General features: G+C 43.0%; 1 protein-coding gene across 1 annotated transcript in view; it reads right to left on the bottom strand.

Moving 5' to 3' along the window:
- The window catches only part of LOC118387158 (ryanodine receptor 3-like), a 308,396-nt gene that overhangs the window by 13,444 nt on the left and 282,618 nt on the right, over nt 1-12,334 (bottom strand). The window contains exons 88-100 of the mRNA XM_052523336.1: nt 11,802-11,882; nt 11,609-11,697; nt 11,230-11,358; nt 10,873-10,977; nt 10,256-10,337; nt 8,840-9,847; nt 8,460-8,740; nt 7,225-7,268; nt 6,738-6,906; nt 6,103-6,189; nt 4,500-4,682; nt 996-1,126; nt 612-654 (exon numbers count right to left, since the gene is read on the bottom strand). Of these exons, the coding sequence (XP_052379296.1) occupies nt 612-654; nt 996-1,126; nt 4,500-4,682; nt 6,103-6,189; nt 6,738-6,906; nt 7,225-7,268; nt 8,460-8,740; nt 8,840-9,847; nt 10,256-10,337; nt 10,873-10,977; nt 11,230-11,358; nt 11,609-11,697; nt 11,802-11,882 (2,432 nt within the window). The remainder of the gene's footprint in view (nt 1-611; nt 655-995; nt 1,127-4,499; nt 4,683-6,102; nt 6,190-6,737; nt 6,907-7,224; nt 7,269-8,459; nt 8,741-8,839; nt 9,848-10,255; nt 10,338-10,872; nt 10,978-11,229; nt 11,359-11,608; nt 11,698-11,801; nt 11,883-12,334) is intronic.

The following is a 12,334-nucleotide window of genomic DNA, read 5'->3' as shown; positions in this document are numbered from 1 at the left end:
GACCTATAGACAGACACATACAGGTCTCCATACGTATTAATGACCTATAGACAGACACATACAGGTCTCCATACTTATTAATGACCTATAGACAGACACATACAGGTCTCCATACTTATTAATGACCTATAGACAGACACATACAGGTCTCCATACGTATTAATGACCTATAGACAGACACATACAGGTCTCCATACGTATTAATGACCTATAGACAGAGGAGACAGGTCTCCATACTTATTAATGACCTATAGACAGACACATACAGGTCTCCATACTTATTAATGACCTATAGACAGACACATACAGGTCTCCATACTTATTAATGACCTATAGACAGACACATACAGGTCTCCATACGTATTAATGACCTATAGACAGACACATACAGGTCTCCATACTTATTAATGACCTATAGACAGACACATACAGGTCTCCATACGTATTAATGACCTATAGACAGACACATACAGGTCTCCATACGTATTAATGACCTATAGACAGAGGAGACAGGGATTGATTTGGGTTTATATGATTGCTATACTACACGATGTAGTTATATGTGTATAGTATTCGTGTGGAATCCAGTGTGAATAAGGCTGTACTCGTACCTTCCGTTTGATAAACTTGTCCCAATAGTTATTGGGGAAGGATCTGCAGAAACATAGGAAGGATAACAGATATAGTTCAATGTCTCTACAATTCTATTAGGAACATTCATCTGAAGCCGGTGACATTTTCAACAGACTTTTTCATATTAGTGTACACATTTCTTGACTTTGGCAGGAGTTTCCCGGAACTGAGTACCGGCACCTCAAATGTTCTACTGGTTGAGTTCCTGCACCTCTTATAGATCAGCTCAAAAAAATATTGTGGAGTTCCTGCACCTCTTATAGATCAGCTCAAAAAATATTGTGGAGTTCCTGCGACTAAATATAAACTGTACCGGCACCTGTTTCAGTCCAAGTCAGGTTTTCCTCAGTGGTATGACTCACGGGGTGTTGATGACGAGGCGGTCCCACTGGCCCGTGATGTCATCGTCTGCCGGCTGCTCTGTGATGTAGAGACCTTCAAACTCCAACAGCCTGGCGATCCCTTTCTCTCTCTTAAACACCACCAGAGGCACCTGGGAGGGAAATGGATGACAGAGAGAAGGGGTGAGAGGAGAAACATAGAGGAAGAAGAGAATAGAATGGAATGACAGAGAGAAGGGGTGAGAGGAGAAACATAGAGGAAGAAGAGAATAGAATGGAATGACAGAGAGAAGGGGTGAGAGGAGAAACATAGAGGAAGAAGAGAATAGAATGGAATGACAGAGAGAAGGGGTGAGAGGAGAAACATAGAGGAAGAAGAGAATAGAATGGAATGACAGAGAGAAGGGGTGAGAGGAGAAACATAGAGGAAGAAGAGAATAGAATGGAATGACAGAGAGAAGGGTCTCCAGAGGAGAATGACATAGAGAAGAAGAGAATAGAATGGAATGACAGAGAGAAGGGATTGATTTGGAGAAACATTATATGAAGAAGAGAATAGATATGAAACATAGAATCCTGGAATAAGGAAAACATAGAGAATAGAATAGTTAATGACAGAGAGAAGGGGTGACAGAGAACATAGGAAGGATAACAGAATAGTTGGAATGACAAGAGAAGGGGTAGAGAACATAGAGGAAGAAGAGAATAGAATGGAATCAACAGAAGGGGTTTTCAGAGGAGAAACATTTCTTGAGGAGAACTAGAATGGAAAATGACAGAGAGAAGGGGTGGAGTTCCTGAGAAACATAGAGCTCAAAAGAGAATGTGGAATGACAGAGAGAAGGGGTGATAAAAACATAGAGGAAGTCCAAGAGAATAGAATGGAATGACAGAGAGAAGGGGTGAGAGGAGAAACATAGAGGAAGAAGAGAATAGAAATGGAATGACAGAGAGAAGGGGTGAGAGGAGAAACATAGAGGAAGAAGAGAATAGAATGGAATGACAGAGAGAAGGGGTGAGAGGAGAAACATAGAGGAAGAAGAGAATAGAATGGAATGACAGAGAGAAGGGGTGAGAGGAGAAACATAGAGGAAGAAGAGAATAGAATGGAATGACAGAGAGAAGGGGTGAGAGGAGAAACATAGAGGAAGAAGAGAATAGAATGGAATGACAGAGAGAAGGGGTGAGAGGAGAAACATAGAGGAAGAAGAGAATAGAATGGAATGACAGAGAGAAGGGGTGAGAGGAGAAACATAGAGGAAGAAGAGAATAGAATGGAATGACAGAGAGAAGGGGTGAGAGGAGAAACATAGAGGAAGAAGAGAATAGAATGGAATGACAGAGAGAAGGGGTGAGAGGAGAAACATAGAGGAAGAAGAGAATAGAATGGAATGACAGAGAGAAGGGGTGAGAGGAGAAACATAGAGGAAGAAGAGAATAGAATGGAATGACAGAGAGAAGGGGTGAGAGGAGAAACATAGAGGAAGAAGAGAATAGAATGGAATGACAGAGAGAAGGGGTGAGAGGAGAAACATAGAGGAAGAAGAGAATAGAATGGAATGACAGAGAGAAGGGGTGAGAGGAGAAACATAGAGGAAGAAGAGAATAGAATGGAATGACAGAGAGAAGGGGTGAGAGGAGAAACATAGAGGAAGAAGAGAATAGAATGGAATGACAGAGAGAAGGGGTGAGAGGAGAAACATAGAGGAAGAAGAGAATAGAATGGAATGACAGAGAGAAGGGGTGAGAGGAGAAACATAGAGGAAGAAGAGAATAGAATGGAATGACAGAGAGAAGGGGTGAGAGGAGAAACATAGAGGAAGAAGAGAATAGAATGGAATGACAGAGAGAAGGGGTGAGAGGAGAAACATAGAGGAAGAAGAGAATAGAATGGAATGACAGAGAGAAGGGGTGAGAGGAGAAACATAGAGGAAGAAGAGAATAGAATGGAATGACAGAGAGAAGGGGTGAGAGGAGAAACATAGAGGAAGAAGAGAATAGAATGGAATGACAGAGAGAAGGGGTGAGAGGAGAAACATAGAGGAAGAAGAGAATAGAATGGAATGACAGAGAGAAGGGGTGAGAGGAGAAACATAGAGGAAGAAGAGAATAGAATGGAATGACAGAGAGAAGGGGTGAGAGGAGAAACATAGAGGAAGAAGAGAATAGAATGGAATGACAGAGAGAAGGGGTGAGAGGAGAAACATAGAGGAAGAAGAGAATAGAATGGAATGACAGAGAGAAGGGGTGAGAGGAGAAACATAGAGGAAGAAGAGAATAGAATGGAATGACAGAGAGAAGGGGTGAGAGGAGAAACATAGAGGAAGAAGAGAATAGAATGGAATGACAGAGAGAAGGGGTGAGAGGAGAAACATAGAGGAAGAAGAGAATAGAATGGAATGACAGAGAGAAGGGGTGAGAGGAGAAACATAGAGGAAGAAGAGAATAGAATGGAATGACAGAGAGAAGGGGTGAGAGGAGAAACATAGAGGAAGAAGAGAATAGAATGGAATGACAGAGAGAAGGGGTGAGAGGAGAAACATAGAGGAAGAAGAGAATAGAATGGAATGACAGAGAGAAGGGGTGAGAGGAGAAACATAGAGGAAGAAGAGAATAGAATGGAATGACAGAGAGAAGGGGTGAGAGGAGAAACATAGAGGAAGAAGAGAATAGAATGGAATGACAGAGAGAAGGGGTGAGAGGAGAAACATAGAGGAAGAAGAGAATAGAATGGAATGACAGAGAGAAGGGGTGAGAGGAGAAACATAGAGGAAGAAGAGAATAGAATGGAATGACAGAGAGAAGGGGTGAGAGGAGAAACATAGAGGAAGAAGAGAATAGAATGGAATGACAGAGAGAAGGGGTGAGAGGAGAAACATGAGAGGAGAAACATAGAGGAAGAAGAGAATAGAATGGAATGACAGAGAGAAGGGGTGAGAGGAGAAACATAGAGGAAGAAGAGAATAGAATGGAATGACAGAGAGAAGGGGTGAGAGGAGAAACATAGAGGAAGAAGAGAATAGAATGGAATGACAGAGAGAAGGGGTGAGAGGAGAAACATAGAGGAAGAAGAGAATAGAATGGAATGACAGAGAGAAGGGGTGAGAGGAGAAACATAGAGGAAGAAGAGAATAGAATGGAATGACAGAGAGAAGGGGTGAGAGGAGAAACATAGAGGAAGAAGAGAATAGAATGGAATGACAGAGAGAAGGGGTGAGAGGAGAAACATAGAGGAAGAAGAGAATAGAATGGAATGACAGAGAGAAGGGGTGAGAGGAGAAACATAGAGGAAGAAGAGAATAGAATGGAATGACAGAGAGAAGGGGTGAGAGGAGAAACATAGAGGAAGAAGAGAATAGAATGGAATGACAGAGAGAAGGGGTGAGAGGAGAAACATAGAGGAAGAAGAGAATAGAATGGAATGACAGAGAAAGAAAGAAGATAATGATGTTGTGGATTGACGTGAACAGTTGACTGTAATAAACACCAGTCATACTGATTGATAGATTAAATGATTGTAATCACCTTGAGAAAGTAGTAGCCAACCAAACAGAGGATAGAGAGGGCAGTGTGGAACACAGCCAGGAAACACAGAATAGGAGCCATGTAGCCTGTACTCTCCTCCAGGACAAAGTACTCCTCGCCACCTTCATCATCGTCATCAGAACTAGTCCAAGAGTCATCCTCATCATCCTCAGCAGCAGTCACCTGAGGGGAAAACGACCCACAGAGAAAATGTGTTTTTATTCCTTTGACAGATATGGTAAAAACCCAGCAAACACACACCTCACAATCTTGTCTCAAAGTTGACACACAATAGCCTGGTTCTTGATAAGAATGTACAGAGCATTTGGAAAGTATTCAGACCCCTTGACTTTTTTCACATTTTGTTTTACGATACAGCCTTATTCTAAAATTGATTAAATACATGTTTTCCTTATCAATCTACTCACAATATCCCATAATGACAAAGTGAAAACAGGTTTTAGAGAATTTTGCAAATTTATGCAAATTAAAAAACAGAAATACCTTATTTACATAAGTATGCAGACCGTTTGCTATGAGACTCAAAATTGAGCTCAAGTGCATCCTGTTTCCATCCTTGAGATGTTTCTACAACATGATTGGAATCCACCTGTGGTAAATTCAATTGATTGGACATGATTTGGAAAGGCACACACCTGTTTATATAAGGTCCCACAGTTGACAGTGCATGGCAGAGCAAAAACCAAGCCATGAGGTCGAAGGAATTGTCCGTAGAGGTTCGAGACAGGATTGTGTCAAGGTACAGATCTGGGGAATCTAGACTCCTCCTAGAGCTGGCCCCCTGGCCAAATTGAGCAATCGGGGTAGAAGGGCCTTGGTCAGGGAGGTGACCAAGAACCCAATGGTCACTTTGACAGAGCTCTAGAGTTCCTCTGTGGAGATGGGAGAAACTTCCAGAAGGACAACCATCTCTGCAGCAATCCACCAATCAGGACTTTATGATAGAGTGGCCAGACGGAAGCCACTCCTCAGTAAAGGGTACATGACAGCCCGCTTGGAGTTTGCCAAAAGGCACCGAAAGACTCTCAGACCATGAGAAACAAGATTCTCTGGTCTGATGAAACCAAGATGGAACTCTTTGTACAGCGACACTCCCCATCCAACCTGACAGAGCTTGAGAATTTCTGCAGAGAAGAATGGGAGAAACTCCCCAAATACAGGTGTGACAAGCTTGTCCCGTCATATCAAAGACGTCTCGAGGCTGTACTCGCTGCCAAAGGTGATTCAACAAAGTAAAGGGTCTGCATACTTGCATATTAAGAATTTTTATTCTGAATACATTTTCAAAAATATCTAAAAATCTATTTTTGCTTCGTCATTATGGGGTATTGTGATGTCATTATGGGGTATTGTGATGACAGTATGGGGTATTTTGATGTCATTATGGGGTATTATGTGTTGATTGATGAGAATATATATTTTTTTAATACATTTTAGAATAATGCTGTAAAGTAACATTTGTAAAATAGAAGGGAAATGAATACTTTCTGAACACACTGTATGTAAATAAAATAAGATTATTATTTGTATCTTGTAGAAGAGAGAGCAAGAAAACCCTGTAATGTGTATCACTACAAATTACCTTGTAGAACAGTAGGATGAAGTTGATGGCAAACGCCACAAACAGAGCCAGGAAACGCATGTTGTAGAAGTTCCGAGCCAACGTGTTCTGGAACACATGGAACACAAAGTTAGACATTTAGTCATGATGATACATTTAGTCATGATAATACATTCAGTCATGATAATACATTCAGTCATGATAATACATTCAGTCATGATAATACATTCAGTCATGATAATACATTCAGTCATGATAATACATTCAGTCATGATAATACATTCAGTCATGATAATGCATTCAGTCATGATAATACATTCAGTCATGATAATACATTCAATCTTCATGATAAGACATAGCAGTCTTCTGAGGTGAGCGTGACTGCAAAGAAGATGAAAGGTCACTATTGACAGCATGTGGCAGGCAGAATAACAACGGCTGTGTTTGAGAGCATCAATTCTGATCAGTCGCTGATCACCGGCTAAACAAACGGACTGATCTTCAAATAATAAGCAGTTATTTAGGAGGCAAATCAGTTCAGTTAGTTTGCAGTCTCCAACTGCAATATAATAATTATAATAAATATTTACACTTTACTGCACTCAATACGCAAAGCTGTAGTCGAACTTGAACAAGTACAATGTCTGATGTATTACCAGCATCTTGGCCTGGTAGACCTCCAACCCAGACAAGAAGCTGGCAAAGAAGGAAGTAGGAGCCTCCTTTGATTGGCTGTTTCTGGACTTGGGAACGGGCTTATCCTGAGCCACTTCCTCTTTAGGCTGCTCCGCTTTGACCTTGTCTTCCTTTTCCTTCTTCTCTGTGCTGTGAGAACACAAGATGACCGCCGATCTGTCATCGATCTGACACCAGCACATAGCTCTGACATCTGTTAGAGAGCTAAAACTCCAACACAACACACCCTTTCATTATTTCAATTTTATGAAATAATGAGCAATTAAGATCAGACTCTTATTTGCGATAACAAACTGTCAAGATGCGAGAAACCGAGCAACGGATTTTTTATTTAAACGCTTTAAATAAAGTAAATAAAGACTGAATTAAGATTTGAACATGTCCTCCATGTTACATAGCTGAAGTAAACATACACACAGAGATGAATAAATAGTGTAGACCACTCACTCTGCTTTCTCTGGTTCCAACTCCATTGGTTCAGAAGCAGCTTTCTACATGAGACAGACAACAGAAGATTAGAGAGGTTCAGGCTTCTACATGAGAAGGACAACAGAAGGTTAGAGAGGTTCAGGCTTCTACATGAGAAGGACAACAGAAGGTTAGAGAGGTTCAGGCTTCTACATGAGAAAGACAACAGAAGGAGAGGTTCAGGCTTCTACATGAGAAGGACAACAGAAGGTTAGAGAGGTCCAGGCTTCTACATGAGAAGGACAACAGAAGGTTAGAGAGGTTCAGGCTTCTACATGAGAAGGACAACAGAAGGTTAGAGAGGTCCAGGCTTCTACATGAGAAGGACAACAGAAGGTTAGAGAGGTTCAGGCTTCTACATGAGACAGACAACAGAAGGTTAGAGAGGTTCAGGCTTCTACATGAGAAGGACAACAGAAGGTTAGAGAGGTCCAGGCTTCTACATGAGAAGGACAACAGAAGGTTAGAGAGGTTCAGGCTTCTACATGAGACAGACAACAGAAGGTTAGAGAGGTTCAGGCTTCTACATGAGACAGACAACAGAAGATTAGAGAGGTTCAGGCTTCTACATGAGACAGACAACAGAAGGTTAGAGAGGTTCAGGCTTCTACATGAGAAGGACAACAGAAGGTTAGAGAGGTTCAGGCTTCTACATGAGACAGACAACAGAAGGTTAGAGAGGTTCAGGCTTCTACATGAGAAGGACAACAGAAGGTTAGAGAGGTTCAGGCTTCTACATGAGACAGACAACAGAAGGTTAGAGAGGTTCAGGCTTCTACATGAGACAGACAACAGAAGGTTAGAGAGGTTCAGGCTTCTACATGAGACAGACAACAGAAGGTTAGAGAGGTTCAGGCTTCTACATGAGAAGGACAACAGAAGACTAGAGAGGTCCAGACTTCTACATGAGAAGGACAACAGAAGGTTAGAGAGGTTCAGGCTTCTACATGAGACAGACAACAGAAGGTTAGAGAGGTTCAGGCTTCTACATGAGAAGGACAACAGAAGGTTAGAGAGGTTCAGGCTTCTACATGAGACAGACAACAGAAGGTTAGAGAGGTCCAGACTTCTACATGAGAAGGACAACAGAAGATTATAGAGGAAACTTATTAGTAACATCATCCATGTGAAACAAACCCAGTGTTTACTGAGAACTGTACATAGAGAATCTCCCTTTACCTACTGTTTTAGAGACAGGCCTACAGAATGCTCACCTTCTTCTCCACAGCGGTGGAGGTCTCAGGAGTCTCAGAGACGTCTCCCAGTCCAGGATCAACATGTTTTAACCCTTCCCCTTTCTTTGGCGTGGGATTAATCATCTCCATCAAGATGTCCTGCTCTGCCTTGTCCGACGGTTTGATGGCCTGGTCTGTTCCGCCCGACACCGAATCTCCCACCTCCACCTTTTCCGTCTCCAACACGTCGCCGTGGATACCGAACTGGGTGGGATCGGGCATGTTGCCCAAGATGTCTGTCACCTTCATGTTCTTGGCTCCTTCAAGTCAAATCAAACATAATTTAAAGTCCATTTAAACAAAACGTTGCAACACCCTTATTAACATTATCCTAAAAACAATAAAACCATAGATCCCACCTTCGACGAGGCCGCCTCCGAACATGGATGACCAGATGAGGTGGAAGAATCCAAAGATGAGGCTGTAGATCCCCTTGAAGAACCCTGCGAAGAGCGTCCAGAAAAAGGAGAAGAACCCAATGATCACCTCCTTCATGCTCAGCTTCTTGGTCTTCTTGTACTGCTTCTTGAGGGTCTTGAAGGTCAGCATCTGTCGGAAGTTGGAGATCTTCTTCTTGGCGGCGACACAGACCATGGTGAAAGCTGAGGAAGCCTCCAGCTCTCTCTCCTCCTCTTGCTCAGCCAGCTCTTCTAGCAAGTTGTGCACCTCCTCCTCTTCCTCCTCCGGGCGCTCCGCCACTTCTGGCTCCGAGATCTGAGACGCCAGCTGCATCTCAAAGATGGTGTCTTCGCAGAAGTTCACAAACATCTCCATCTTCTCGCTCTCTCCACCCTCGTTGACCACGTCGAAGATGAACTGTCTCTTGGACTCTTTGACCTGTGGCTTCTCCCACTGCGTGCGGCTGGACTCGCTGATCTCAAAGTAGACCCTCTCTATGCGCTTCCCTCCGCCCATGATCTCGATGCGGCCCAGGTACGGCTCGAAGTAGTTCAGCACGCTCTCAGCTGGTTCCAGGAAGGTGGCCAGACGGGGATCGTGAGGCATGTGCTCAGAGAGGTTAGTGAGCAGCACGGCTATGTTGAAGCCAATGTCTTTGGCCGGCTCGTGGAACCGCTCCACAAACTCCTCGTAGTTGAACATGTCATTCTCGTCGGCCTCGGCGCAGGAGAGGAGGAACTCAATCTCCGACTGGGTGTACTGCTTCTGGTTCTCCATGGACTTCTGGAAATCTTTTTTGGAGATGACCCCCTTGTTATCGGGGTCGTACTCCCTGAAGTTGTCAGAGGTGGTCAGGTCCTTGATCTTGAGGAACATGTCAAAGAACTTGAGGATCATCTCTACGTTGCTGGAGGACTCCACCAGAGTGTCCACCATCTGCTTTCCAATTGTTCCATTTACCACGTTGCCTAGGAGACACCACGTATCAATGGCATGTTGGTATGAATCAATGGCATGTTGCGTTTGCACTTTACCTCCCAAACTACTTACTTTTATACCTTTGTTTAACTAGGCAAGTCAGTTAAGAACAAATTATTGTTTTTAATGAGAGCCTAGGAACAGTGGGTTAACTGCCTTGTTCAGGGGCAGAACGACAAATTTTTACCTGGTTCGCTCGGGGATTCGATCTTGCAACCTTTCGTTACTCGTCCAATGCTCTGACCACTAGGCTACCTGCCGCCCCTTACTTCCTTACTTAATTACAAACTGACTTGCTTTGAATCGAACCATGGTCTGTAGTGACGACTCTAGCACTGAGATGCAGTGTCTTAGACCACTGTGCCCACTCGGGAGCCTTAAAATCTGTAGGTTCTTACCCTCCAGCAGTGACAGCATCATCACCACCATGTCCTGCTGAAGATCCATCAACTCCTTCAGCAGCTCAATCTGACACGAGTCCTAAGGTGCACCAACCGTTGAAAGACTTGCATTAATAATACAATTAGTTAAGTAATAATTAATAATAACATGTATTTATGAAGCATTTTTATGATTTTACAATCTCAATAGCTCAAGTTCCATGCACTAAAAACAAATAACCAAAAACATAAAAAAGACATAACCGAAAACTCAAACAAAGGCATGACCGAAAACTCAAACAAAGGCATAACCAAAAACCAAAACAAAGGCATAACCGAAAACTCAAACAGAGACATAACCAAAAACCAAAACAAAGGCATAACCGAAAACCAAAACAACGGCATAACCGAAAACTCAAACAGAGACATAACCAAAAACCAAAACAAAAGGCATAACCGAAAACTCAAACAGAGCCATAACCGAAAACCAAAACAAAAGACATAACCGAAAACCAAAACAAAGACATAACCGAAAACCAAAACAAAGACATAACCGAAAACCAAAACAACGACCAGACGCAACTATCAGCAACTTTACTGGAATGTTTTGTGTAGCACTGAGGACACCTAGTTACCTGGGACAGCTTCATCTGCATGTTGGCAAACACATGCAGGAATCCCACCACCGCATCCCACAGTCTGCTGTGGGCCAGACTCTGCTGGTTCCCAATACATGGGCCCTGGGAGGGAGAGAGGGGGGTGGGAGAAAGGGAGAGAAATGAGGAGGAGGGGGAGGGACGAAGAGAGGAAAGGGGGAGAGAGAGATTGATAGAAGGACCAAAGGGTGGGGTCACAAAATAGAGTGAATGTTAATGAAGATCCCAGTCCCCACAAAAAAAAAATACATTTTAGTGCCATAAAATAAAATACAGATTTGACTATAGGCTCCATGTGAAACACTGGAAAGTCAGAAAGAGTCAGGCCTTACTTACCTGGATGTACTCAGTGAGCGAGTTGAAGATCTGCTTTGCGACAGCTAAGGCTTTGGAGAAGTTGACCTGCCCTGCCTCGTCGATAATGTCTTTCCCAGAATAATACCAGTAGAAGTCACTGATAGATTCCTACAGAGAAGGATTACTATGTCAGTGTATTGGTGAAACCAAGTCACGTTCTATTTATAGTGTGTGTGTGTTTGTGTGTGTGCGTGCGTGCGTGCGTGGGTGCGTGCGTGAGTGCGTGTGTGCGTGAGTATGTGTGTGTGTGTGTGTGTGTGTGTGTGTATGTGTGTGTGTGTGTGTGTGTGTGTGTGTGTGTGTGTGTGTGTGTGTGTGTGTGTGTGTGTGTGTGTGTGTGTGTGTTAGTGTGTATCACCTGAAGCCGTAGCAGGTAGTCCACTGTGCTGATGATAATGTTGACTGTCAACGTGTTTCCTGTTTGTGTTCTCAGGAAGTTTTGGAAATCTGTGGCGAAGAACACATTTCGATATTGGGATAACGTGGTTTGAGTGAAGCTATAACAAAACATACTAATACTTTGTTTTACACCAATTTATACAAGTTCTCACCCCCGTTGTGCCCCTCACAGAGCAGTTGTAAAAACCGGAAGAGATCTTTGGTGAAGTCATCATTCGTCAGCACTTTGGAACCTTCGGGATGGGACATAAGTAGGTGAAGAACACTCTCCATAACAACAACGGCTGAATTCGCAAGCAACTAGAGTTTTCACAATAATCTCATGATTTAGTAATGCATGATTTAGGTGAGAGCCTGAGTTAGACTTTGCGGATATCCAGTTTGGATCGGCACTCATCACTCTTAGACAGGCAGGTGGCTAGCACAAATACAGATACTGCACTCTTGGAAAACAAAGGGGCTATCGAGAACCTAAAAAGGTTCTTCTGCTGTCCCCATAGGAGAACCCTTTGAAGAACTGTTTTGGGTTTCAGGAAGAACCCTTTCGGGTTCAATGTATAACCCTTTCCACTGAGGGTTCTACATGGAACCCAAAACAGGTTCTACCGAGAATCAAAAAGGGGTTCTACCTAGAACCAAAACGTTTTTTTTTTTACCTAGAACCAAAAATGAGTTCTACCTGGAA

Source organism: Oncorhynchus keta, chromosome 8, assembly GCF_023373465.1.
Source record: "Oncorhynchus keta strain PuntledgeMale-10-30-2019 chromosome 8, Oket_V2, whole genome shotgun sequence".
NCBI lineage: Eukaryota > Metazoa > Chordata > Actinopteri > Salmoniformes > Salmonidae > Oncorhynchus > Oncorhynchus keta.
This window is presented reverse-complemented; position numbering and strand designations above follow the sequence as displayed.